The 25,747-nt window shown below is 50.2% G+C and overlaps 1 protein-coding gene across 3 annotated transcripts in view; it reads left to right on the top strand.

The window, feature by feature from the left end:
- LOC128891002 (protein Wnt-6) overlaps nt 1-25,747 on the top strand; it is a 70,086-nt gene that overhangs the window by 25,304 nt on the left and 19,035 nt on the right. The window contains exon 2 of one of the 3 annotated variants that reach the window (XM_054150118.1): nt 14,490-14,606. Coding sequence is in view for 1 of the 3 variants with exons in the window: in XM_054150116.1 (XP_054006091.1) it covers nt 19,568-19,635 (68 nt within the window). In the remaining 2 variants the exon portion in view is untranslated. Of the gene's footprint in view, nt 1-14,489; nt 14,607-18,495; nt 19,636-21,481; nt 21,862-25,747 lie in introns of those variants that run through there. The other 2 variants (XM_054150116.1, XM_054150120.1) reach the window with 2 other exon arrangements.

Raw genomic sequence — 25,747 nt, 5'->3', positions numbered from 1 at the left:
AATCCCGATAAACGAATTATCTTTCGCTGAGGAGGTGTTACTTATCGCACCTTTGCTTCGCCCCATCGCGTTTTACGGAACTCAAAGGCGCTCGGCCGAGATGGTTTCGCCCTGGTTCGACGCGAGCGCGTCTCTCGCCCAGAAAAACGATCACGTTTCGAGCGTGATAATCGATCGATCCTCGGTCGCGCGGTGTCACGACTCGTTTTCGCGGGACGAGAGCCAATCGCTTTCGACCTTAATTGAGATGTCAGCCGGTTAACAAGAAATCCCTAACGAGAAACGCGGAAAAAACGCTTCGCCATCGAGTCCAACGCGCTAACTGTCAGGTGCAGGGAAGAGTTCGGTGGCCTTAGTTTACATCATCTCGAATTAAAAAAGGTGACAGTGTCACAGAACTCACTCGGCGTTAGTTTAGGAGGTAACATATTAGGTTGTCCCAAAAATTTCTTCCGTTTTATTAATCAGTAATATGTATAGAATATTCCGTGTTTTATGTCACATTCCTGAATTGTGTAGGATTCATTTTGCTCTATCAGTGTCTAACTAAGTAACTAAGTAGTGTCAAACAGCGGTAATTTCGAGGCTGTCGAATATCGCTCTTCATTTTCGCACTTGCGACTCCCGCTATTGATGTTCCCGCTAGAACTATCGGCGCACGAGAGAGAGAGAGAGAGAGAGAGAGAGAGAGAGAGAGACCAAGCAATTCGAGCGATACGTTCACCATGGAAACGTTGGAGGTTGCGGGAGCCATGGTGGGCTACGCTCTCGAGATAGAGAACTGTCCGGAATGTTTTAATAATATGCATTCCAGTCGGGTGAACGCGTTTAGAGCACCTCGAGGGGTTGGTACCCTTCGTGCGCTCTACAATAACTCTGATATAATTAACCAGCCGTTTTTCTCGTGCAGGAAGAATGCCTTTCTCGAACAACGACGACACAATCGATTCGCTGGAACGCCGCGTAACGCGATACACTTATGGATGCAATATTTAGAGAAAAAGGGACGGCTAGGGGGAGGGGAGGGGGGCACACGATGGAAAGGAACGCGCTGTGTAAGCGGGAGTCGAACGTTTGAACGTCCCACTTCCTACGTTTTATAGGGGCAAACATTGTGCGCTTTGAGGAACGCGGATCGGTGGACGAATTCGCTGGGTGCTCGACGGGCCCCGTCATTAAGTATTATGCCGTACAACGGTGCGTCAAGTGAGCGCAACACCCACGCACGAAAAGAAGAAAGGAGCGAGAAAGGTGCACGCACGCCCCCATCCTTTTAGCGGGGGTTCGCTGCCTTGTTCTTCGCGATTATTTCGGTAAGAGCGCGGCTCAGACGTGAGCGATGAAAAGGATCCGATGCAGGGAACCCACCGGAAAGGAATCGAAGTTCCTGGGAGAGACTCGTCTGAAACCGTCTCGTTTCGTCGCGACTCCTCGTTTGACCCACATTCCCGCGTTCCTCGCCGTCGGACGGTTCTCTGCTTCTATAAAAGGAATTTTTAGCCATGATATTCTTGTTTAGGACTGTTTCTCTGGGAACGTTGCTCGCGCAACGAGCTACAAACGTTAAAAATTTCGAAGCACTCCGTTGTCCTCTTTCCTAGAACTCGGCCCGCACGATGTCCAAGCAACCCCTCGCGTCACGGCGTGACGTCCATCTTTTCTTGCGTTCGTTGCGCGGCGAAGACGTTGTTATTATCTCGAACAACGCGTAAAACGTCTCGAGGGAAGAGTCGATCCATTGAGAGCGGAGACGCGTCGTTAAACGGCTGTCGATCGGGAACGTCTTCTTTCTTTGAAACGATGCGTGCCGAACACGGGGTACGGGGATCGTCCCGAAAGAAAGGATCTTCCCGGTGTATTTTTCACCGGCTCGGTGGCCGTTCTCGCAAAGCCATCGCGGAGATGAGCAGCAGCCCGCTCGAGAAAATATCCGTTACAAAATGGTAACGCTCGATCGCACGATCGACGCGGAAGATACACCGTGGCGCGGCTGATCGGGGCCATCGTTTCCGTTAAAAGCCACTTGTTGGAGTGCGCTCGGGCATGATCGATTTGCCGGCTAAAAGTAGCTTGCCTGTTAATCTGCTTTCGAGGATCATAGAGAAACGTTCCGGCTGTTTATTATTTGCCATTGGCTGGTATCTCGTTTGAAAAACGCCAAGGAATCTCGTTTGTCCCGTGGGCTCTCGTGCGTAGCCGTTGCGCACGCATCTGTGAAATGTCCCGACACTTCAAAGAAACTTCACCTCTCCCCCCCCCCCCCCTCGAGCGAGTAGAAAAACACGGGAAAAACATCGAAGGTACGCGTTTTCCGAGCTTTCCGCAGAGGCGTTCCAGCCGGTGTTGCTTCTTTCGCACGGGATTGTGTCGCGGACAATGGCTGCTCCGATGCGGATGAGAGTGCTGTATCGGAGAGGCCCGATCCTCTGTAATGACTTAAGAGGATAAGAGGATCTCGTCGAGATTTTGCTTCCGAGTTCTATTGTTCGCGCCACTCGTGCCTTCGGCCGGTATACGCGTAATAAGCTGCGTTCAGGTGGATTCCTTCGGACCTGGAAACATCTAAACAAGAAGATCGGTCTTTCGTCGACCGAGGGGGCAGTCGGCTTTTTTACAATTTTTTTTGTTTTATGATTTTTAATGTAGTTCGATGAGATATATTTTTGTCTTTTCAAACAACGTCGGTGACACTGTCGGAAGATGGTTCGGTTGCAGAGCCTTCGATTCGAAATGGAAACAAATCGTGGAGGTTATTAACGGAGATTGTTTTTTTTTCTGAATGAAATGGCGATACACCTTCGGAATAATGCTTCGAATACTCGAATGTTCGCTCGACACGAAAGATTCCGTTCATCGATTCGAAATTGCTAGACTGTACCCTTAATGCGAAGACCAGGTACCGCCGATAAAGGAGAATGCGTGAGAAAAAGGAGCAAGAGACGCGCGAACGGGGGACGAAAAAATCGGCATTCCAGGAAAGTACTCGGAAGGGGCAGGGCTTGGCGGGGCTGAAAATAAGGAGCATCCACGGATGAGGAATGGTAGCCCGGGAGATAGAGGGAAGGCCAAAGAGGCGATGGGCCACCATGCTCGCCTATTATGGCAAAGAAGCCATGGGGATTCGAAGAGTGGCCCTCGACCAACGGCAATTCGAATAAATAAAGAGGAAAAATAAGATATATGCGCGTGGGTGTGGCGGCAGGCGGGACCCAGGCTCATTGCCACCTCCGAAGCTGTCGGATCTCACACTCCCCGTAGATGCGGCTATCTTGCTATGCATATGTATAGGGCTCCATCTCTATCCTATGGATCGGCTCCGTTTCTTTTCCCTCTGCCTCCCCACCTTTTCACTCCTTCGTCGATGCTTCATCTTCCTGGACCTCAGGTTCAAACCCTCGACCACAGGTCTTCTCTCGAATTTCATTTATTTATTTATTCATTTATAGATGGGTCAACCCTTCGTATCGAGTTCTATTTAATTGTAAATTATAGGGCAAGATTAATCAAACGAATTTTCTTTGTACCTCCAGTATTTGTATCTTGTATTTCACTCCTTCCGCAATAAATGACCAACGTGTTAAACCGACGAGTGCGTTTGCTTAGAAAGCATTTGCAGAGGGAAGTATCGAGCCCCGGTGGAATAAGCGTGTTCTAAGATCGGCGAGGAGGAAGCCTAATCGTTGTTGTTCTACTCGCGACCGCGTCAGATTAGGATCTCGACACCCACGCCGAGATCGCCGAGGAAACGCGTTTCTCATGCTGGCTCCGTCCCCTCCGCCCCCCGGTGTCCCTTTCTACGGTCCTCACCTTGTGTTTCTCGGTATCAGTAGTGTTGTCTGCATTTAGTTGGTATGTTAAATACGCAACGAAAGGAAGGGTGCGCGAGGTTTCGAAGGAACGTCGGGGCAAAACGGAAGGAAGGGGGACCGATAAAACGAGTTTATTGGCTCGTTTGTTCTCGAAGGTGGCGGTTTCTTTGTCGCGACTAGTAACGATCGTTTTACTACCGGTTTCAACGATTAGGGCTATCGTGACGTTTCGCGAATAAACAGAAAAAAAGACGGAGTAGACGCCGAGTGATTTACCGGTCGTAAACGATCGTAATCAACTCGAGACTCGAGCTCTCCAGACGGTGTATCGGGCACTTCGGGGTGTTCGAGAATTACGAAGAGATATATATTAATTAAAATATCATGCAGCCTTTTTACACATTCCATTCCGACGATTCTCGATGATTGGTATTTTTACGCGGGTAACCCTCTCTTTTTTTTTAAGTTTAATTTTATGGGCACGCGTGCACAGAAAGTAAGAAGTTCCTTTTCGTTTCTTGTTACTACCGTGGAAGCTCGCTACACGATTATTTATGATTTCTCCGTGTAGAATGAAGCGCATGTTCGATATGTATCGGTTTGAATTTTGTAGGGGAGTGGAATATTTACATATATAAACATTTCGATAGTGCTATGTTCTGCCCCTCATCCATGGATCACAAAGTCATGGTTAATCGGTCGCCAATCAGCAGTTCGAATTAACAGGAATTTTACTCGGGTTCCCGATCGGTTACATTATGCAACAGAGAGTTGTTTCAGGATCGGATCACAGTAATGACCGTCAATGTCCACGCGATGGCGAAAGTTCTCGCTTTTTCTCTGCGTGAGCCCTGTTTCGTTTCGCGACCAGCCGCGAAGAGACAAGCGAATGGAAATTGATCGAACAAAGAAGTGTTAATTGCGTTATTATGGTCCGAGCAGCTTATCGAGGCTTCACCCGTCTACCGAAACGACCGCGATCTTATCGGTTCGCGTCGACCCATTGTACGATTATTAAATACGATGATGCGGCTCTATTATCCGAGAGGATCGCTCGATGCGATCGGATGGATCCCTTCGATCCGATCGTACGAGTGCCACGAAAAGATCGAGAGGACGCTCCGAGTGGCGCGCGGTAGGTCCGCCGTCCCGCTCCGCGCTGATTCCATCGCGGACAGATCTACGTTGCCACTCAATCTGTTATTCAGAGTATTTGTATCGACGTTGGAACGCGTTCAACCGCGGTATTACAATGTTGTAACGCACGGTTGTAAACCCTCATCGCCACGATACGTCACGATTTTATTTATTAACCCGGTGGATCGATCAGTGCTACATACTTATTTGGTATCGTTCGACTTAGGTTAACATTCTCATATTTAACCGCTCGAGTCTCAAGCACAGTACATTTCGAACGCTGGACAACGGTTAAAGTCGAGGTCGAAGATGTTAACGTACAAAAACCGTACTGCTTTCGTTCTATTTTATTTCCTATTGTCTAGACCACGTTGTTTTTTTTTTGCTATTCGTTCGATAGAACCAGTATTTTTTGCAGCAATGAAATAAAACGAGTCCGAGGGGGGTTAGAGTCGAAACAGCAAAAGCTGCCGTTGATGTTCCCGGTTTTCAACGAATCGAAGCCGAGACCACCCGCCGATCTACGTACACGACGAGACTGGCGCGTTTCTTCGTGTACCGATGACCGTCGATCCGGATTCGCGATTCCTCGATCGGTGTTCGAACCACCCGTAGAGTCCCAGGAGACTCGCGGTGGGATTTATCGCGATCCTTTCGTTGCGTTTAGATCGGTTAATGCGAAACGGTGTGGGTTTTACTCGAATCGACAGCTCCGAGACGAGGAATAGTTTCTTCCTGAATCGTATTATTCCTTCTTCACGGCGTTTCGTGGAATCGTTGAAGATCCAACGATCGCCAAGAACGCGCGGTGATCAACGAATACTCGGAATTAGCAGATAAATTAAGAACACGTGGAACATGCCAGACTCGACTGTTAGAATCTGTTAGCAAATTTATGAACTTACGAATGTTACTATTAAATTGTTTTGATTTCACGCGCAAAAATATCTAACGAAAGCCTGTATGAACCCGGTACACGTGTCTCTATTCAATTTTTCAAAGCACGTGCACCAAGGAAATTAGCATAGATCGCATCCGAGCCACGTTCTCGATGATTAGATTATTAACCGGTCGCGACGTAAGCCCACCCTTTTATTTCTGGACCCGTCGTCCCAGTTGGGCCTGGTTGAAAGCTTCCGTCGCGAATCGCGTCGTTCGATCGTCGGTGCCCGTGGAGACTAATCGATACTTAATCGCGGGACGCGCTGGTACTCACGTACACGTACACGTGCGTGCAGCACGTGCGAGAAACACGTGTCACGTGCTCGCGGGCTGGCAGCGCGAGCGCACACACGCGGAATACCTGTACGAGGACACACGCCCGATCCGAGAGCCGGTTAATTTCTTTCTAGCTACCTTTCTCTCTTCGGCGTCTTGTTCCCTTTCCACGGTGACTTTCGCGAAAGAAGTCCTGGTAGGGGATCCGGTGGAACGAGCAAAACGTTTATCAACGTTTTGTTTGTACATCTCGATTAGAGCTAATCGATCCTCCGGCAAAATGAGGCATAATATAGAGCCGTGGCGCGCTCATAAATACTCATTTGTGCGGGTATAGCCCCTCTCCCCGTCCTCCTCTGTCCATCCGGCATTTCCACCACCGCCCAAGACGACTTCGTTACGCTTACACGGGTGGCAGTTTCGAATATACGAATTTGTGTACATAATTAATGAGCGCTATTAGCTGGTAACTGTATTTATCGCTGCTCCGAGCGACCGCGGCCACGGGGAGAATTTAATGCGCGCGACACCTTGTAAGTCGATGAAGGACGGCCGATATTAATAAGCGAAACCAATCGCGAGGATTACCGCCATAAATTTGCCGGTACCATAGTTCAGCGACGAAGAAGGAACGGAATCTTTATTATCATCGTTACTGTTGAATTGCATGCCCGAAAAGTACCCTGGTTAGAGTCAACGTAATTATCGATTCCCCGGCGTTATATGTCCAAGTTCCTGGGAATAGCTTACCGGCACCAAATGTTGTCGAGGATAGGTTTTATAGCACGGGCTGGAAAAAGGGACCCGAGGACCGTGAGTTCCAATCTCCGTGCCTTATTTTTCGTTTAGACTCCTACAATAGTTAATTGGTAAGAAGAGACGAGGCTCTCTTGAATGGAGTGTTGTCTTTTTTGCGAACGATAGATTCATTTTCAGTTACTTTTTCTGATTCTTCCTTACCCGGATCACTTTAATTCGTTCTCGATTTAACAGTTACTAATCTTTGCTCTTTGCTCTCGTACAAAAATATCGATGAGACGGTGCAGACGATTGCGGAAGCACCTAACAGCATCCTCGGCGTGTTACGTTATAGTATCGTTCTTAATGGATCGTCCCACTCCTTCCTTGCGCGTCGGCTGGCTGCGTTTCCAGAGATTGGCCAGCATCGCGACCAGCTAAACGACGCCACAAGTTTTCTATCCCGTCGAGCCGTTGGCCGTCTCGCGGCGAGCGGATTACTCGCGGATCAGTCCAATCTGCGATTCGTCTCGGCCGCGATGCTTGACCCTTTCCCACGCTACCGCCACTTCGGCCAGCAAGGAAGTACTCTCTTCCTTGAAGAAGCCTTCTATTAATCACGGTGCGCAACCGTTGGGATTCTCGCGCGGTCGCGGAAAGTCGGACGATAAGCCGCGGAATGGATATCCTTCGAGCGAACGTTTTCCCTCGGAGGATTACCATGCAACGTCGCGACGTACCAACTGTGCGTCGGAGCGCATGCTCTGAACAGTCTGACAAATAATCTTTCGCTAATCGATCTAATGGTCAGGATATTTGAAAGCGTACCGCGCGCCACGTTAGTTGGTAACTTTTTAAAACGGCATACGCGAAGAATAACATGAAATCCAGAGTATGTGTATGGTCTTTTTCGGTAGCTTTACGGTGGATGGATTAGAGACTAGTAGTCAGGTTGATCTTTCTTTCAAAAGCTATTCCGAAGCTATACTCGAGTATAACTACCAGTCTCAGGCCTAATCTTCTTATTTAAACCTCCATCGATGACCTGCTCAACAGGATACCTCTGAATGCGCCTCCGCGATTAGTCAGATATCTCTTCCATTGTCCAGGACAACAACATACAGAACCGAGCTGGCTCATAGAGACACCATCAACAGAACCTGCAACCTAGCAGACCAGTCTCAGTCAAAGCACCCGTTCGTTTAACCACTGCTTCAGCAGTGCGTTAACTGATTGCGCTATAGTTGCGCGTATAATGTGAATTGTAGCGCGTTCTTTGTATACATCAACTTTGTCTACAGGGATCATCCCGTTTACAAGTGAAATAAATGAGAAACAATGAGACGAAAGCGAGCGGGCACCTATGACGAGGCTGTTTTCGCGGGAGCGTGTAATGGCAGCCTCTGAATCTCAACAATGAGTCGGCGACCTACTGGTACGCAATCGTAAAAGATGTTTCTCATTGTCTCCCGTCCTGTGGGAACCAATTTTCGTCGAATTCCAACGAGATAAAGGATTTCATGAATGAAGCTGATCCCCACGGATCCTTTCTATTTTCCTCGGTTCCTCTTTCAGCCTCCTGGATCCACCCCGTACCGTTCTGTCTTCTCTTTCACACTCGTTGCGGCTTCCTCGGATGATCCAACGATCGTTTCGAAAGGTAGAGCTTTCTCCCTGTATCTCCCTTCCCACCTTCTATTTCCTCTTCCATTTCTACTCGGTCACTCCTTTTTTCCCCATATGCCGATGCGGCATTATCTCATAATCGACCGAATGATTCACCTGTCCGCTAGAATCGCGCGACCCGCTGCGCGCCCGTTTCGCTTCGTTATCGTCTGCCCGTGAGACCGAATTCAACCGATTCGATGACTTCCTTCTCCCAGATTTTGCCTTTGCTCGAGGTGGTGCTCCGTCTTCGCTCGCGTAGGGTCACGCGCAATGTCTTTTCAGTACTTACATCGGCGAATGTACAATATAGGGGTTCCATTTGAACATTCCATGAAATACAGGAGGCAATCTTTTCGCATCATTCGCATTTCGGTATTCTCGCGAATAATCTTTTCCAAACAAATTTATCAATTCATTCTCGCGTTCGGTTCACCTGATCGCGACGTGTGCGGTCCGTGACGTCATAATTCGGGGCCCCTCCGAGCCGTTCCGCCCCCTTAATGCGGGCTCCGACACCTCTCAACTCCGCGATCCAGCACGCACTTTTCTCTCCTCCTCTTCATCTTCCAGCTCGCGCTTCTTCGCTCCTGTACCCCCCTTTCCTCCGCCTCTCTCTCTCTCTCTCTCTCTCTCTCTCTCTCTCTCTCTCTCTCTTTCTCTCTCACCGAGCCGTTCCAACAACGTCGAAAGGAACAAGGGGAGGAAGGAACAGGCGCGAACGGCGAACGAGGGGGTGAAAGAGAGGCGAACCCATCCCTCCCCTGCAGGTCGTTCTGCCAGTGTCTCGTACCCCCTTTTCCCGCCTGCCTTCTCGTAGTGACTGAAGATGCCTCGATGGGTATATACACCTCGAAGGCGGCCAAGGGGGATATAATGGCTCGGTCGGACTTCACACGATGCCGACCGGTACGTCGGCCCCGGAGGATGATACGGACTACGGTCGGGGAGAGAAAGAGACGAAACAACGCCTGGACCTCCGGGGGAGGACTTTGAATCGCGGAAGGAGCTGCCTCTTCCATCCTCCTTCCACTCGTTGCCCCCTCCGCGATTCGCGAAACCTCGCCCTTACTCGGAAGACGAACGCGTGACGAGGTCCTGATGGTGTGTAGGTGTGTTTTATTTTGAGAAAGTTCAACCTTTCGCTACTGGGAAACACCTTTTTCGATCGAACGGAACGTCTTCGCGGGGCCGAGGAGGATCGACGGCGTCCCGGCGCTGTGGCGTTTCCGCGGGGCCGCGTCGTGTGCGTGTCCCGCGACGGAATGCAGAAACCGAAAATAGATGGAAGGAGCGAAAAGGAGGCAGCGAGAAGCGGGAGTGGCTGGAGAAGCTCGAGAGGAAGATTAGGGTACTCGAAGGCGTCGGAGAGAAGTCGACGGTGGGGCCTCTCGTGCAGAAGAGTCGGAGGGTGGGCACCGTTAGCCGGTTTTGTACGAGGAGCCCTCGCCGCTGTCAGCCCGCGGGGGCCTTATTTCAAAACCGTACCGAATCAGGCACGACAATCGCTCTAATATCCACACGAATGCCATGCCGGAGGCCCCAGTGGCCCAACGGGCCCTCCGTGCCCCTCTCTACCCTCTATCAACAGTCAGCCCGTCTTTACCCACGAGTAAGAGATCTGTCTTGTCTTCCAACGCCTCGTAGTTTTTACCTTCGATGAAAGTTCTCCCACTTTCCGAATCTCGTCTATTAGGTCGTCCCGCGTGTAATAAGTTCTGACCGAGAAACACGCGATAATATACTGGGTCCGACCGAAAAGTCCGCTACTCTGTTTCGATAGATGGCGTTCGTCAACCCTTTGGCTATCGAAACCAAGGTCTCTATTGGTTTTGAAATTAAAAAATGTGCAACCATTTATATAAGACGATAGAGATATTATTTTATGTCGTTCGCATTCGATCGCGTGTTCCTTCGCGAATCATTAGGCGACTGTCTTTTCTGTCCCGTAATTCAGATGTTGCGATCGATATTTCCGACTGTGAGTTTTCGAACTGAAATCTTATTTTTATCAAAATATAGTATAGCCTACTATGTCTCTTTTTCTTCGTAAATTTTTTTACAGCCCATCGCTCGACCTAACCTCGTCAAACACGATTTTCTCCGATGCATCATCCGTTTCCGCTGCAGTTCGCCGAGTCATCGAGCGTGACGTCTGTTTACGATATTTGCGGCAGAATTAAACCTCGCCTCCCTCTCCGTGACTATCGCGACGCGATATCCATTTGCACGGGCCCCGTGGCGCAAGAATTTCGCTCCCCCTTCGTAGACGACGAGTGGGATTAATACATAATGCATTCTCGAGCTTACATATACATAGGCATTCCTCGCGATCGGGATTCAGCGTTCCTCGGCTCGAACTCGAAAGCTCTTTTATCCGTTCCGATGAAAGAGGCTCGTGCACCGTGGCGCGGCTGATAAACGGATTAAGAACTTTGGATTCTAATTGGCCCCCGGGCCGATTGTAAAAGAAACCCTCGACGGCCTTATTGCCAGCCAACGGAGATTAGGATACGTTCGTATGTACACGTATATATATGTACGCATACTCTCGGAGGCTTATCTCTCTTTCAACGTTGCTTTCCAACCTGTCGTTGGAACCTGCCTCTATTTGCTCGCGTATCCCTTCGGGTTCGAATCGTTTTACGGTCCTCTAATCGTTACTTCCGCATAGCTGGCCGGTCCGTTCGGTCCCTAACGGCGGATCGTTATCGTTTCCGTTATCGCGAGACCATCGTTCCGTTTGGTCCCGAAATTTTTTAACCTGGAGGGGACACTTTTCATCGACGATACTTTTTCACGTCTCTTTGGTTCCGACAAAAGGATACGAGCATCGTTGGTGGAATCCGCGGATACGAGACCGAAGGATATTCAGGGAGGACCGGCTGCGTGGAAGAAAGAAGCGAAGATGGTGCCGCGGTACCACGGTATAATAACAGAGCACCCCGGCCCCGACTAGCTGATGACTTCATTGAACTGGTCTCGCTCGGCCCCCGGGCTCAGGACCTCCCTGAAACCGCCTGAAATTATAACGCCCTTCCTGCGGCCAGGACCGCTTTTGATGCGCTCGAGACACGTTTCGAACATTTAGTGGATATCTCGAGGGTTTCTTCTTCGTCGGGAACCCTGATCGTCCTCCTGGTACCCTCTGATACACGGATCTCGCGTACGTGCTTCCGCGTGGTCCGTTGCCACGCGAGGGCCGGCACTGACGCTAATAAATTCAACAGCCATTCGAGAGGTACAACGGAACGGATCGCGGGAAACACGAGCGTTTCATAAGGAACGGTCGTTGTTAGGCCGTGGCCTATAAACTCGCGGCTTACAAGCCACGATCCGCTTCCCTCTTTCGTCTATATCTCGTGGAAACGACCACGGCGACCTTCGCGTGGGGTAAATGCGCTTAACCCCCTCGTGCAAACATTGTCAGTACGACTGGACGCGAGGCTCGTGCTGAAAATTCCCACAGACTGGTCGACGAATTTTTGTTCCACGTACAAGTACCGTATCTTTGCTGCTAGAGTATACACATGCTTCGATTAGTTTACGGTTTGTATTTAGCAGAACGAGGAAAGCTGAAAACCGAACACCGAGAATTCCCGAAAAGGTTAACTCGTACAATTAAAATAATTCTTCAGTCACCGTAGAAGATACTCGACCATTCTTTCGTTCCTCTTTTCGTCTTCCTCCCTCCAATTTTTTATCGTCTCTCTTCTCCAGAGCGCGTATACCTTCGCGTACCCTTCCTCCTTTCTCCACCGTCTTCTTTTTCTTCTCCTCCACCACCTCCCCTCCCCTCCTCGCTCCCTGTTTCTCTCGAGTTTCCACAATGGTAATTACGAGGCAGTCCGCTCGTAAATTTCACGTAGGCTAAACGCACGCACGGGTAACCGCGAGCACGCCGCGTGGCCACTTTCTATTTCCCATAAGATCTCTCCTCGGGTCCGCAGTACGCGGCCAGAAGAGGCATACACGAATCGATACGTTCCATTTCGAGACGGAGGGATCCCGACAGTCCACGGAGAACGGAACCCGACCCAGGCTGACCCGCTCGGGTTAAACGACTCCGCGTGCCCCGTGTTCTCCACTTGTCCCCGATGCTCGTTCGTCTCGATCCTCGTTCCACGTTTCGTCGTTGTCCCTCGATCCTTCGCGGGCTTTCCTCTTATTCATCGATTGTTAAGTCCCGATACACGATCCGGAGCGATCACGACGTCTATCCCCGCGCCGTCTATACGCCGCACACGAACGGTTCTCACAGGTTTTGGCACGATGAATCGCCCACAGCCTGGAGAACGATGTAAAACAACGGGGAGAAAGAAACCTCTCGCGACCACGTTCCCCGGACGGATAGGCGAGCCAATCTTCTTGCAGCAGGCGATTGGAGACTAAGATGCAGTCAGTGGATAGAAAGTTTCGATTGTTGCAAGTTTTCAGGGTGGTATAGCTGACGGAAGCTGGATTAAAAATCTGAAATTATCCGTTGGAAAGGATACAAAGTTATTAAGTTTAAAAAGTTAGTTAGAAAAGATAGCAGGAAGTGCTCTACAGAAATTGATGGAGGACGAAAGGGGACAGAAGGAACGGGAGAAACTTTGGCGGAGTGCCTCGAGGCTCTGGCACACCATACGCGAGCCCGTAAGTGCCGTGTAATTGCTACGGCGCGTTTACCCGGGCATCTGTTTACCCGCTTCGATCGCGAAACAGCGAGCTGTAAACGCCCAGGCTCGAGATCGTACGGATCGGTTTCCATCTCGGCGAGCGCGCGCTTATTATCCGCAGAAACCGCCTGGCTGCCGATCGGTATCTGTTTCGTGTTTAACGACGCTGCCCTGGTTCTTTCGAAACCGTTCGACACGGTGGCCTTCGGTAATTAGGAATGAAACGCGAATCGAATAATTATTAGTTACCGATATCTACCGCAGCGAAGCTGTACGCTCGCAGACAGGTCGCCGTGACGTCGGCGCGATAACGCGTCGATATCGCGAGTTACGGGGCCCGATCGGCACGATACCGTTTGTCCGTGAAATCGCGAGCGTAATTGCTTGCGTCTATCCGCCCAGCTGTCCAGTTCGGATAAAACACGCTGGAGAAACAGCCGTGGATTCTGGATCATGATTCTTGGGTAGATTCGATGGACGTTTAGGAGACGTTTAAACGCGATTAAACGGATGTTCAAAGGACGTTCGATGTTCCAAAGGTGACACCTAGCCCCGATCGAATCCGTCTCCCGATCCAAGGCTGTTTCCCTGCAAAAGTGGCTGGTGAGTCGCGCGAGATCGTCATAAGTCGCGACCTGGAACGCTGATTTACCTGCAACGTCGACGCCGCGTCCGAATACCGACGAAAAGGGGGCCCTACGGCGTTCGTCTCGGCGCCCGATCGTCCAACGCGAAATTCTTTGAGGATATATCGGATCGTGGATGACAGGGAGAGGCGCAATAAATCGGCGAAACGTCACGGACCCAGAAAAACAGCCCGGATCCAGCTCGTCTCGCTGTTTCTTTGTCGTGGGATCGATCCCGTGTCATCGGTCCCAAGTCCGCGAGCTGCTTTTCGAGTCCACTACTCGGTCACGAGGTCCCCGCTCGACCGTCTGCGACGCGGCCTTGCGAGATTCGCGACAAAAACTGTTTGCGGTCCCTCCGATCCTCTTCCTCCTCCTCCACCTGCGCTTCTTCTGCTCCTTCTTCTTCGAAATCGCGCCGTGGTTCGGTGTTAGAACCGTTTTAATAACAATAATCATCTCGCGTTTGTTGCACACGTAGGTCCTTATTTTGTACATAATACTCATTGTATTTTATTGTATTTTTATTAGAGCTCTCGCCTAAAACACGTTACAATGCGATACACGGGTACACGTGTCACGTAATAAATGGGAACTTTAATTTTTATCTAACACGTTTAGTTTGTATGTTTCAGGTGCTGGTGGGCCGAGGTTCGACCGAAGTGCTGCTCTCCAACTAAACGTGATTTACATCATCTAGACGATGTCTCGACTACCTAATTTTCGATCCTCTTCAGGTGCAGAAACATAAAGTACGTAGACCTTGTCATCTTCTGCTCCGTTATACCGAACGTCATTTGTAGCCATCAGTTTCATTCTTCTCTCCGAACCATTTTCGAAGTCTCTCGTTCCCTTTCGCGGGACATATCTGCATCCGATCGCGCAGTTTAAATGGCTCGTTTTCGGCGCTATTGTACTCGCGACCAGCAAGAATCGAGCCCCGTCGAAAGAGCGTTTCTCTATCGAGGCGAGTTCGTCACGCGTGTACGTCATCGCGTCGCTCCTTTTTTCTCTTCTTTCAGTCTCTCTCGATTTGTTCTCGTCATAATAGAGGAATCTGTTCGTGGCCGCGCGCTTTGGCCCGCCTCTATCGTTTTCGAACCGCCGACAGCCACCGGCGCGCCGCTGGCTGTCGAGGATTCGAGCAGGTTCTCAGGAATTCACGACTCATGCGACGACCGGGTGTCCAAGTGAAACGTATAATGGCATTTAACGAAGAGGAATCGTGCGGTAGCGGGGGCACAAACTTGCTCCAAATTGCTAGGTCAGTCTAATGTCGAGGGCTGGCCTGGTATTGTTCCGACACCCTTCTACGTGGCGATACCTCGTGGGAACACGCCTGTTTTTTCCTCTTTCTTCGTTATCCTTCCCAGCACCCTCGCCAGATATTTTTTCCTTTTTGGAACGGACCATCTCTCTCGATAGAGAAATTTTAACTTCTCGCAAGAGCGCTTCGATTAAGTAACGGTGCGTCTTTTTCTTTGAATCATAGGTGGCGCCACTGTTGCCATTCGGGTCGCTTTTTTTTACGATTGATCTCAGGTACGGATTCTTCGATCGCATACAATTACGTACGCTTGAGAAATCTACCGAGAAGGATCCCGAAACGGTAACAAATCACTTTGACAATTGGTATCTCCGAATTAATGGGATACCTCGTGGCACGACTCGAACAACTACTTTATTCTTTCGTAACAGCCCACTCTCACGACGGAGGACAGGTCTGTTTTTCCTTCCTGCCAGGAAATCGCGAGCAAGATCGGCCAAGATAACGTCGCACCGATCAATGTCTCCCACCGACGATACGTCCGCGCGAATTAACGTTGGAAGGTACGCATGTTCGCGGAGCGAAGGATGGAAATGGGGAGGCGAAAAGGGGAAGGCAACGACGAACGAAGCCGAAGGTGGGCCAACCGAAGCTCCGCTCGTCTCTGAAAACTGGTCTGCCAGAGACGTGCGGCCTTAGGACCCAGAGGAGAGTCCGAGGAGCGGCATTCCCCGGTAATTAGTCTCACCCATAAATTACTGGCTATTCCGTGTCTGTGTTGGTCACAACTCCGGTAACGTTCTCTCTTCCCTCCCTGCCCCATTCCCATTTCCACTCTTTTTTTCGCGTCTTTTCGCGTCCCTCCTCTCGCGTTTTTTCGTTGCATGCCCGATGTTCACGCACGCTGGCTCTAATCAAACCAAACGACTTCGAACCGTAATCCAATTCGCTGGAAATATATGGATGGAGAAGACGACACGAACACCTGTGGAATGCACCTACTCGGTCTATCTTCGTTTCCTGCGTATTGGAATCGATATAGACTGGGGATATTTTGGAGCCAGATCGTTCGAAGGGATTTCTTACCGATGGACAGATATCTAGGATGATTCGTAGCACTTTCTTTACCTTCCTCCTCTCGGCTACAGCTAATTTCCCAATCGCTGCACAAGCGACAGTTCGTCTGCCACTGTGAGAGTAATAAAGTACGAAGGAGGGAAGCAATCGTCGGTAGAAGGACCTAGGTGGCAGGAGCAGGTCCGAGTCTATGGGAACGAAACGAACTCATCTCTGCCGTGGGTCCACGGGCCTGGCTGATCCTCTCGGATCTCTCGGGCCGCCGAAGGGGCACAGGACCCCGCTGCTAAATGAGCTGTAATACGGACCCCCGCTGACCCCCTTGCTCTCCCTTCCATCTTGCTCTTCCACCTCCTTTCTAGCGGTCGTACCTTCTTCGTCTTTCGTTCGTTCTTCCACTCCTGTCGTTCCGTCTGCTTCGTCTTCGTCTCTCCGGTTCCCCAGGCTCCCTCTCGAAGGAAACTACTCGTACAACGGGTAGGATTCGACGGTCATGATACGGCCACACGGGACGACTCCTTTTACCGTCACTCTTCCCGCGTGGTGCCTTTGCTTTCCCTGCTCCTTTTCATCGGCGTTGTTATCGCTTGTTCCTTCCGCGTCGGTTCGCCTTTCGACGCGCGCTTTGTCGGTGCAATCGGGCCGCGGTATCGCGCTTGATGCTTCGCGAGCGTGCATTTCACCAGCGACCTCGGCAATTTGTTAAATTTCCCCGGCTGGAACCACCCGTCGATCTAGCGCCAGTTGACGAATATTCTTCGCAGGAGTGGTCCACTTGTCCCTCTTGTAGTTAAAGTCCAATCGGATCTCGTGAAATTCTTAGAATCTCGTTCTCCGAATAGAACTCGATTCCTACAGTCTCGACTGTCGGAGTTTATGTCTAGGTGGGAGAAGGGTCTGGCAGACAACGGTCACGACACGGAGGCCGATCGCCGGCGCGCTGGCTCGGTCAACGAAGCAATTGACCCGTGGTTCTAGATACGCGACGTAGCGAGATCCGTCAATTAGGTCAGCCTCCTCAGGCCTCGGTGCGACGAGGAAGAGCGGCGAGTATTCACGGTAGCATCAGTTCCCGTTGATGCTTCCATCCAACAGGTCGCGACAAGTAGCTCGAAGAAGAGTAGCGGGACGCGAGATGCGTCGGTAGCGTCGACGTGTTTTCCGAAAAGGAGACGTACTCGAAAGATCAGGATCGGAGAACAGGATCGGTAAAGGTCCTCGGTCGAAGCAACCGCTGCTTTGTCGTGGCGGCGGAGATGAAAAGGATGTAGCGAGCCACACGCCGACAGCTTAAGCCCTCAATAGCCCTGTAAGATGCGCCTCCGCCGTGTACCGCCGAGACACGATGGGAGAGTAGGTTGGAACGAGAGGAAAGGTGGACGCGGCAGCTCACGCTGGAGCCTGCGAGAGAAAGAAGGACGTGGAGAACGAGGAGGAGAACAGTCGTGGATGCGCTCGGTGTCGAGGGGGCATCTGCATCTAGGAGGGTCGAAGATAGGTCATTCTTTTTGACTGGAGATTTAAATCCTTCGAGGGTAATTTGAGGGACTTCTTCCTTACGGAGTTATTAGATCTCGATCGCTCGAAGATCGGACCGCAGGACACCGGGCACCTTCGCGTCTTCCTTTCGTAGGTCGAAACGGTCATTGTAATCGATATCCACCGAGGCGGCGCTACTCGAAGACCGGCTGAAAAGATAGCTGGAAGCCCAGGTCCTCCCTCCGCGGGTCCAGATGCAGCAGGTTGCGAAGCGGAGAGGAGCCGAGAGCCGAGAGTTTCGTAGGCGAGTTAAAAGAGGAAAAGAGGGGCTCGGTTGCGTCTCGTTGCCGCCGAGCGGCGCTCACCTGCCTAGCCCGCAACAGTCTCGTACCGGGAGCCTCGTCGCCGATCACGGAGGAACGATTCCTCCTCTTCTCTCCCCTACCATCGGCCACTTTCCACCTCCGCAACGGATCAGCGCCACGCCACGCGAGCTTTTCGACCTTCTTCTTCGCCCTCGCCGTCTCTCACCCTTTCTTCCACTCCCTCTACCTCCCGTCGCTCCGCGGTTCTCCCTTCTTCTTCACTTTCCTCCTCTCGCCTCTCGATACCACGCGGTCTCCAGCATCCAGGGTCCAGACTCTCCGGACCACGTCGTTCCACGAAAAATTCCGAAATTCCCTCCCGTTCAGCTCTCCACGATCGTCCCAACCGGAAGATGACGATACGATCGACGAGGATGTCGCGACGGTGGTGACGTCGGGCGTCGGTGGTGCAGTGAAGGTGGCAAAAACCGGTGGTGTCGCAGGGAAATACGAAGAAGGCGGACGAGAAGCTGCGGAAGAAGCAAAAGTAGAAGAAAAAGAGAGGGCGGAGGCTAATGGTGGGGCAGATGTTCTCTACTCGGTACATTCCTGGTGGGGGTAAGCCAACACTCAAAGTTCGTGGTGACGTAGTTGTGGCAGGAACGCGACGCGTTTTTGTCCCCGCCGGAAGAATACGGCAGCTTCCTAGATTCTGACCGCGTCTGTGCGTCTATCGAAACGGAGCGACCAGCGATCGAGGAGACCCCCGACGAGCGGGATCGTCGATAACGGGGGTTGGAGAGAGGAGAAGGGAAGGGCTAGATAAGGAAAGTAGAGGGAGAAGAGCGGAGAACAGACCCAAAGGAGAGAAGAACGCGAAGCGAGCCAGGCCGAGAGGGAGGGGGATATCTAGTCCAGGAGACCGGAAGAGGGCTTCTCTTCCGGGTGTGTTTCTCGATTCGTTTCGCGACAACGGTCGTTCGCGTTCCCCAGCGGGTGATTTTGATTGTTTTTCCATCATTGCCGGGCCGCTATCGCGAGGATTACGACCGCTCAATATTTGCATCCGTTCGTGTGCTTCAAAGAGACTGTTTCGCTTTGATCGCCGCGCTCGAAAGCTGGAGAAGAAAGAAGAAGGCGAGGAAGAGGAACTGGCGGCGGAGAAGGAGGAAGAAGCCGCAACACGACGCCCAGGAAGAAGAAGAAGAAAACGATCGGTGCTTCGCGGTGAAGTGTCGGCAGAAGACCAGATACGAGAAAGTAGTCGAGAGTGGACGGTCGAGGAGATCGGGTGCTCGATAAAGAATTTCTCTCCATCGAGATCGAGGAAAAGGACTGGCCGGATAATTTACAAAAGGAGCTCTCGGGTGATCCGACGCGTGCAGTTGTTCGACGGTTTCTCGTAGGTCAGGAATCCTCCAGTGGGTGGTGCTACGCCGCGACATCGAGCGCCGATATCTCGATAGCGATTTCCGACTCGTCCTTATTCGCTGGACGAAGGCCGTGTTCCGGTATCCAGAGGTACGAACAGGCAGAGAAAGGAAGCAATCGGCAATTGTCGAAGTCACTCCGCGGGGCGGAGGGGATGGAGATGCGCCTCGTTCTCGTGGCGATCTGCCTCCTTCTCGTCACCCCCATCGCCGGCTCTTTCTGGTACGTATTCCTTTGTCCACCGATCTCTCCTCTTTCCGCGATTCGTCATCGTTACTCTTGTTTCTCCCAATCCTCCTCAAACCTAAGCGACAACAAATCAACGCGTTCTCTTTAAAGTCGAGCTCGTACGCTCTTAGGTTTCAATTATTATTTCAGTTAATCACATTATCGTGCTGAAATGTGCTCTAATTCTCTTTTAGTGAAGGTACGATCCTGTGGGTTTGAAGAAATTATTAGTTCGACCGAGTAAATCAAAACATATCAATTTACATTTACTTGTCTCATCTATGTACTATCAACCAACGCGTGGATGCTGTTTACATTTTGTAACCAGTGGATTAGGTTATTAGTTACTTCTGCTTCTATACGAAATAGTCTTCATTCACTCGAGGAGAGCCATAAACATTGAGTATCGCGAGTTGGCAACCAGAAACACTGGCTGGTATGAGAATCTTACGAATAGGCTCCCCGGTAGGTAAAGTGTTGAGACGTACGCTTAGGTATCTGTGTTTTCTCGGTTGATCCACGGTCGAGGGAGTCCGGCGATCGTGGGTCTGGCGTAATTAAACTCTTCTCCGCGGAGAAAGGTTAGAACGAGTGGCGAGAGCGCGTCGTTGTAATCAAGAGGAGCGATACACTTTTACGTCGGTAATTACGAGGAAAACGGTCGGTCCCCGTGAGCGGTTAACGTCAGTACTTTCCAAACGTGACGAACTAACGAGTGCTCCAGTTCCGAAGTACGTCATCTGGGTTATCAATTACGCGGCGCGTTACGCGCGCGCGGAATGATTAATGACGCCATAAATCCACCTTTGGTAGTTACTCTTGCGCTCTCGTAAGTAAGACCTGTTCCGAGATTTACTGTTTCATTTCGACTCGGCTAAATTGCTCGTTACCGTTACCGGGAAACTCTCGACCTCCGCGTCGCGCGATTTGGGCCCAGACGTCTAGGCACGTTGGTCCCGCACGCAGTTAATCCTTAGTCGAATAAATTCTCATTCCAACACGTTTCGAGTCGAATAATTGAACGAATAAAAATAGAATTTGACCCTGGTTCCGCTGCTTTGAGTGGCAACGTTCGACGCGTAATTATTTACGTTTATTCCTCGCTCAGGTCTTACAAATAACGAATAAGCTATACACACATTTCGGCCAAGAGTGCTGCGATGCTCGTCGTAAAACGCCGCGAATTCGTAACGGGGCACGTGACGCGCTCCTCGTAACCGCGTTACGTACTAGCGAGGTATCTCGAGGAACAGTAAATTATTCGGTAGCTCGAGGAGCGCGATGTGTACCCGACTTTATTACGTAAACGTTTGTACGACGATAGACCGTTATCGCTACCCTGCCATCCAAGGTTCCAGCATCCAGAGACGAGAGCCAACTGAGCGAACGTTACTCCGTTTCTCCGTGTCGCCGCGTATTTTACCAGTCCCGCGGATCTCGCGATGGGTAATTTGCCTCTACCATGGAATCATCTCGTGAAGGTTCTCTTGGTTCTTCGGTGTCTCCCCACAAAACTGCTTATAATTCAGTTATCCATCGGTTTACTTCGCTGATTCAGTTTGTCCCATCAGGTCGATTCTTTTTGTAAACTCCTGTGTATTTTAGTCCGAAGCGAGTGTTCTAGAAAGCGGTTTCGTAGAAATTAGAACGTCGAAATTTGGAGCCGTGGTACTCTCGTAGGGCGAAACGTGGTCCCGAGCTAAGGTCGAGCAAATATTTGTCAACGATTTAAAGGAGATTTCAGCGCGGCAGTCGACGCCGTGCCGTCGCACTTGGCTTACCTGTCCGCGACGTCCACACGGCAGTGTTTGATAAATATATTAGAAGGTTCGTGGTTTGTTTCGACGAGTGGTATTTAACAGGTATTTAAGCAGATTCGAGGAACCTTCTGAATGTTTTCGACTTTTTCGCCTGCCGGTATTTCGCGTTCGTGGAGCCTCGGGGACGGTTTATCGATCCGCGGGTTTCGTCCTCTCGATCCTTCGTTCGCATTCGAGGGCCGATTACTCGATCGGAACCGGATTCTCTTTCTCGATCGAGATTCCCCGGTTTTTTCGCGAGGAATACTATCCTATCTCCGTTCCCCTCGCTTCTCTGGTAGCTCGATCTGCTCGGTCCTCTCTCGTTCCGTTTCACGGGCAACGCGGAGACACGCGGAGGAGCTCGGACCTGGACGATCCACGGAGGAGGACAAAGACGACCGAGTAGAAGAGTAAAGAGGTAAAGAAGCGAGCGAGGATGGACAATGGTCTCGCTCCGAAGCGTCACCCGTAAATCTCGTTGAGCGCGTATAATTTGTAAGTCGGCAGCAGCCCCGTTTCGCCTCTTCCCTCTAGCCTCCTCTTTCCTTCCCCAGCGAATGCTCCTCGAACCGTCCCGAGTCCCTCTTCGTCGCAGCCTGGACCGCGAACCGTCTCCAAACACGAAAATCGAGAGCGAACCAGAGGACCCGTGGCATCCAGTGCATTCTTGCGCCTCTCGCTCCTCTCCAGCCTCTCGTTTAACCTTAGGATAACTCGGGTCAGTTTGGACCCCTTGAGAAATTTCATTTCGATGTTTTATATAGATAAGACAAAACACCGTTATCATCGAGAAGAAATTACCATAGCAAATGCGATAAATACGATTGTTACGTAGCAATTAGCCTAGCTGTTCGAGTAATTTGTCGCGCTCCGGTGACCACAAATGTCAAAGTTTTTTCCCCTGATATTAGGAAAACAGATCTAATCGCTGGGTTATCTAGTGCTGGAGCTAGCAGTTGCCCGGAGTCTTCGTTCCTGGTGGAACGAGTGGGCAACCTGCTCGAGCGGGTCGCAGGTGGAAAAAGCGTCCAGAGATCTGGCGATCGGTGGCGGTATCGGTAACGACCAGTTGCCGATAATACGATAGCGTTCGGTCGGGTCGCGAAGTCGGCCAATGAGCCGCGGTGGGCAGTCCACGGCTACCTTCTCCCTGGTTGGACAACCCGATACTCCCACCCGATGCACTCTGTCTCACCTGTCCTCTCTCTTTCTTTCCCGCGGCCTTATAATCATAATCATAAGACCGCGCAGACCGTGCGACACGAGGTCACGCGTTCCTCTTTGATCGTCCACCGAGCTGCGCGCGCGATCTACGCGATCCCCGCTCGATCCTCTTGCACCAACGGCGCGCAACTTAAATATTTTTTCACTAGAAGAACCAACTCTTGGCCTCGGTCTCCAAAACTTGGATTTTCGGGTGGATTTTTCGATCAAGTCAAGTAAAAATGAAACAAAAATTTTGTTTCTTGTACCACTATCAGAGTTAAATTCGATAACGCGATACTTTAACCCTTAGAAGCCGGATTTTTTAAATAAAATTTTTAAAAATATCAATGTATTTTTCGTTTGAACAATTTTTACAGCTGACGTTTATTTTTTTTGACTTTTGTTCAAAAGAACATTATGCAATGTTTACATACATACCGCCAAATCAAATTTGAAACTTATGGCATTTAAGGATTAAAGGAGCTATACAGACAAGTACATGCTATGCATTTGGATCTATCAGTTTGCATAAACTTCGGAGCCTGACGTTCGCTTTGACTGTAACAAAAATATGAGGGATCTGTTTCTGAGATGATCGTCGCTTCGTTGGTAACACAAACAGTTCCATCACCGTGTTCGATGTCGTTCTAAAGTTAGTGATCACGTTGATAAATAGCTGAAAGTAGCACGATAACGTCATTTATCGCGTGCGCTCTCAACGTTGCTATGATTCTACGGTATGTGGTCGACTTTTACGCTCGGATGTGCAACAGTTGATTTGTCGAGCAGTAAAGTCTATTCTCGAGGAGTTTGATGCAGTACGAAGACCACCCAGCTACGTAGCAGGCCCGTACTTCAACGTTTTACATATTCATGATCATAAACTTTATTCAAAGAAATATTTCTTTTCCCACTGTATACCATTGAATAGCAGAATTCATCGTTCTATGTTACATTGGACAAATTTCTCACGACGAATAAAAGATTACTGTCGTCCTTAACGATCCTACTTATAATTATTTTATTTATTTGAAAATATCAGGTTTAGCCAAGTAGGTAAAAGTGCAACATACTCGAATCGCCGATTGAAACGTCGAAAATCCAATTTGGGAAATCTCCCCCTGTGACGCGTATCCCTGCTCTTGCACAACCTCCGCCAACCTGCCAAATTGGTCTAGCGCGGTTCTCGCTCCCTCTAAGCCACGTGCTGAGTTAACGCATGTGCCGTAAACTCGTCCAGAGTGTATTTGGTCCCGATACCGAGCGTATTTCGGTCAACCGCGGCTCGTAATGCTTATTTTCGCCGCGAACGTTCCTCGAAGTTTCGCCGAGGATTAGTACCCTCTTGCGCGGGTTTGTCTATTTGCGGTCGTAAAAGCTCGACCTTTTCGTTGGAGCTAGGGATGCACGGCACCATCGGCACACGATGCCAACGTAAACACGGAAAATTCGTTCCCTTTTCGCTGCAGCCCCCCCGCCAATCTGATCGAGCGTGGTACTTCCGTTTCTGCCTCTTTGATTGCTCCACGTGAAAGCATGTTCGAACCGCTGGCAGAGGAATTTCGATCATTTTATAGTGGACGAACGTCCGTTTCGTGGAAAATTGGATTGATTTTAAAAGGCATCTCCTTCGTTATCGATAGGAGGATACGTAGAGATATCACCTGTTCAAAAGACCGTAGGTTGTCGGTTGACTCAAATCTCGAGCAGATTTAGCAATGCTGCAAGCGAGAGAAACGTAATCTCTGTCGCTTATCCAGGGTCAGTTTCGATTCGATCTACGTCGGCGGAGCGATAAATTTAGTGCTCAACCCTCGAGTCACGGACGCACTCGATCATCCTCGTCCGCGACATCTCGATCCCCCGAGACTTGGAAGACGGAAATAATTTTGTCCAGCTCTGATTTACCGCCTAACGAACAACGTTACAGAGATTCCACGCGCAAAACGAACAGCGTTCTCGATACAAGTTCCACGCTTTTTCGATCTGAAGTATTTTTCAAACATTCATTTTTCATTCTTTCCTCGTCGATCGTAAGCACGCACGAGGAAAATTGGGGAGTAAGTTCCGCTGGCGCAATAACCGCAACGCGATAAATACATAAAACTCGGAGCGAAATTGAATCGCGTTGAAAAATATTTCCGCGGCGATGCACGAGCGTTCCCCGTGCGCGGCACGCTAAAGAAATGCTCGATTTGTCACGATGCAAGGCACGTCGATCACGGTCGGGTCAAAATATGGCGGCGCTCACAATAACGCCAGTGAGCCGGCAATGACACGCGTATCAGAAACGAAGCGGTTAACGACGAGCCCATTCACGGTCCTGCACGCGTTCTGCCTTCTCCGTTTGCGCGAAATCGGCCTGGCGTAGCGTGACGCAACGACACGCACGAACCCCGTACCCGCAACCCTTGTATTTTTCTTCTTCGTTTCGTCTACTCATCCCTCTTCCTCGACGACGCAGGGGAATTCAGGATCGTTCGATTAGCGTTAACCCTTTTGGACACCTTAAATATTTCTATTGAAAGCAATGGAAATATATCAGGTCTCAAGCCTTGACTACATTATTTTCTTCGGGATGCATTCTTTATATAAAAAGGAACCGAAAATTTCTTACCGCAAGGCAGAAGCAATTGAAGATCGAGAGCGAGATTCCCAGTCAACTCTTAAGCATTCAGCTTCAACTGAGCACGCGAAATTAATCTTGACGAAAAGTTCCATAGATTCAATAACAATTTGTACATGAAATGTAGCAATCGAATGTAAAATACATGTGGAGGTAGAGTAGAGACGTGGAAAAGGAATGTACAAGCAAAGTAACGATAAGAATATTGTATGGAGCGAACGGCGGCGGTTATCGGAGCTGGAACGAGTGTCCCGCGTCAGCGGTAGCATGTGAATCGATTTTCGAGGAATGTCAGGACGAGGGCGTAGCTGCGTTTCCCGACGCTAGACGTTCCACGCAGAGAAGAATTTGAAATTGTTTCGACGCTGCAGTTATGTATGGAATTTAAAGACCCCCGGCGCGCGTTATTCAGGCTTACTCTAATTTTATTAGTACTCTTCCGATTCGATCGGGTTTCATTAAGCCGCGTGCC

The sequence above is a fragment of the Hylaeus anthracinus genome, unplaced genomic scaffold (genome assembly GCF_026225885.1).
Source record: "Hylaeus anthracinus isolate JK02 unplaced genomic scaffold, UHH_iyHylAnth1.0_haploid 12001, whole genome shotgun sequence".
NCBI lineage: Eukaryota > Metazoa > Arthropoda > Insecta > Hymenoptera > Colletidae > Hylaeus > Hylaeus anthracinus.
This window is presented reverse-complemented; position numbering and strand designations above follow the sequence as displayed.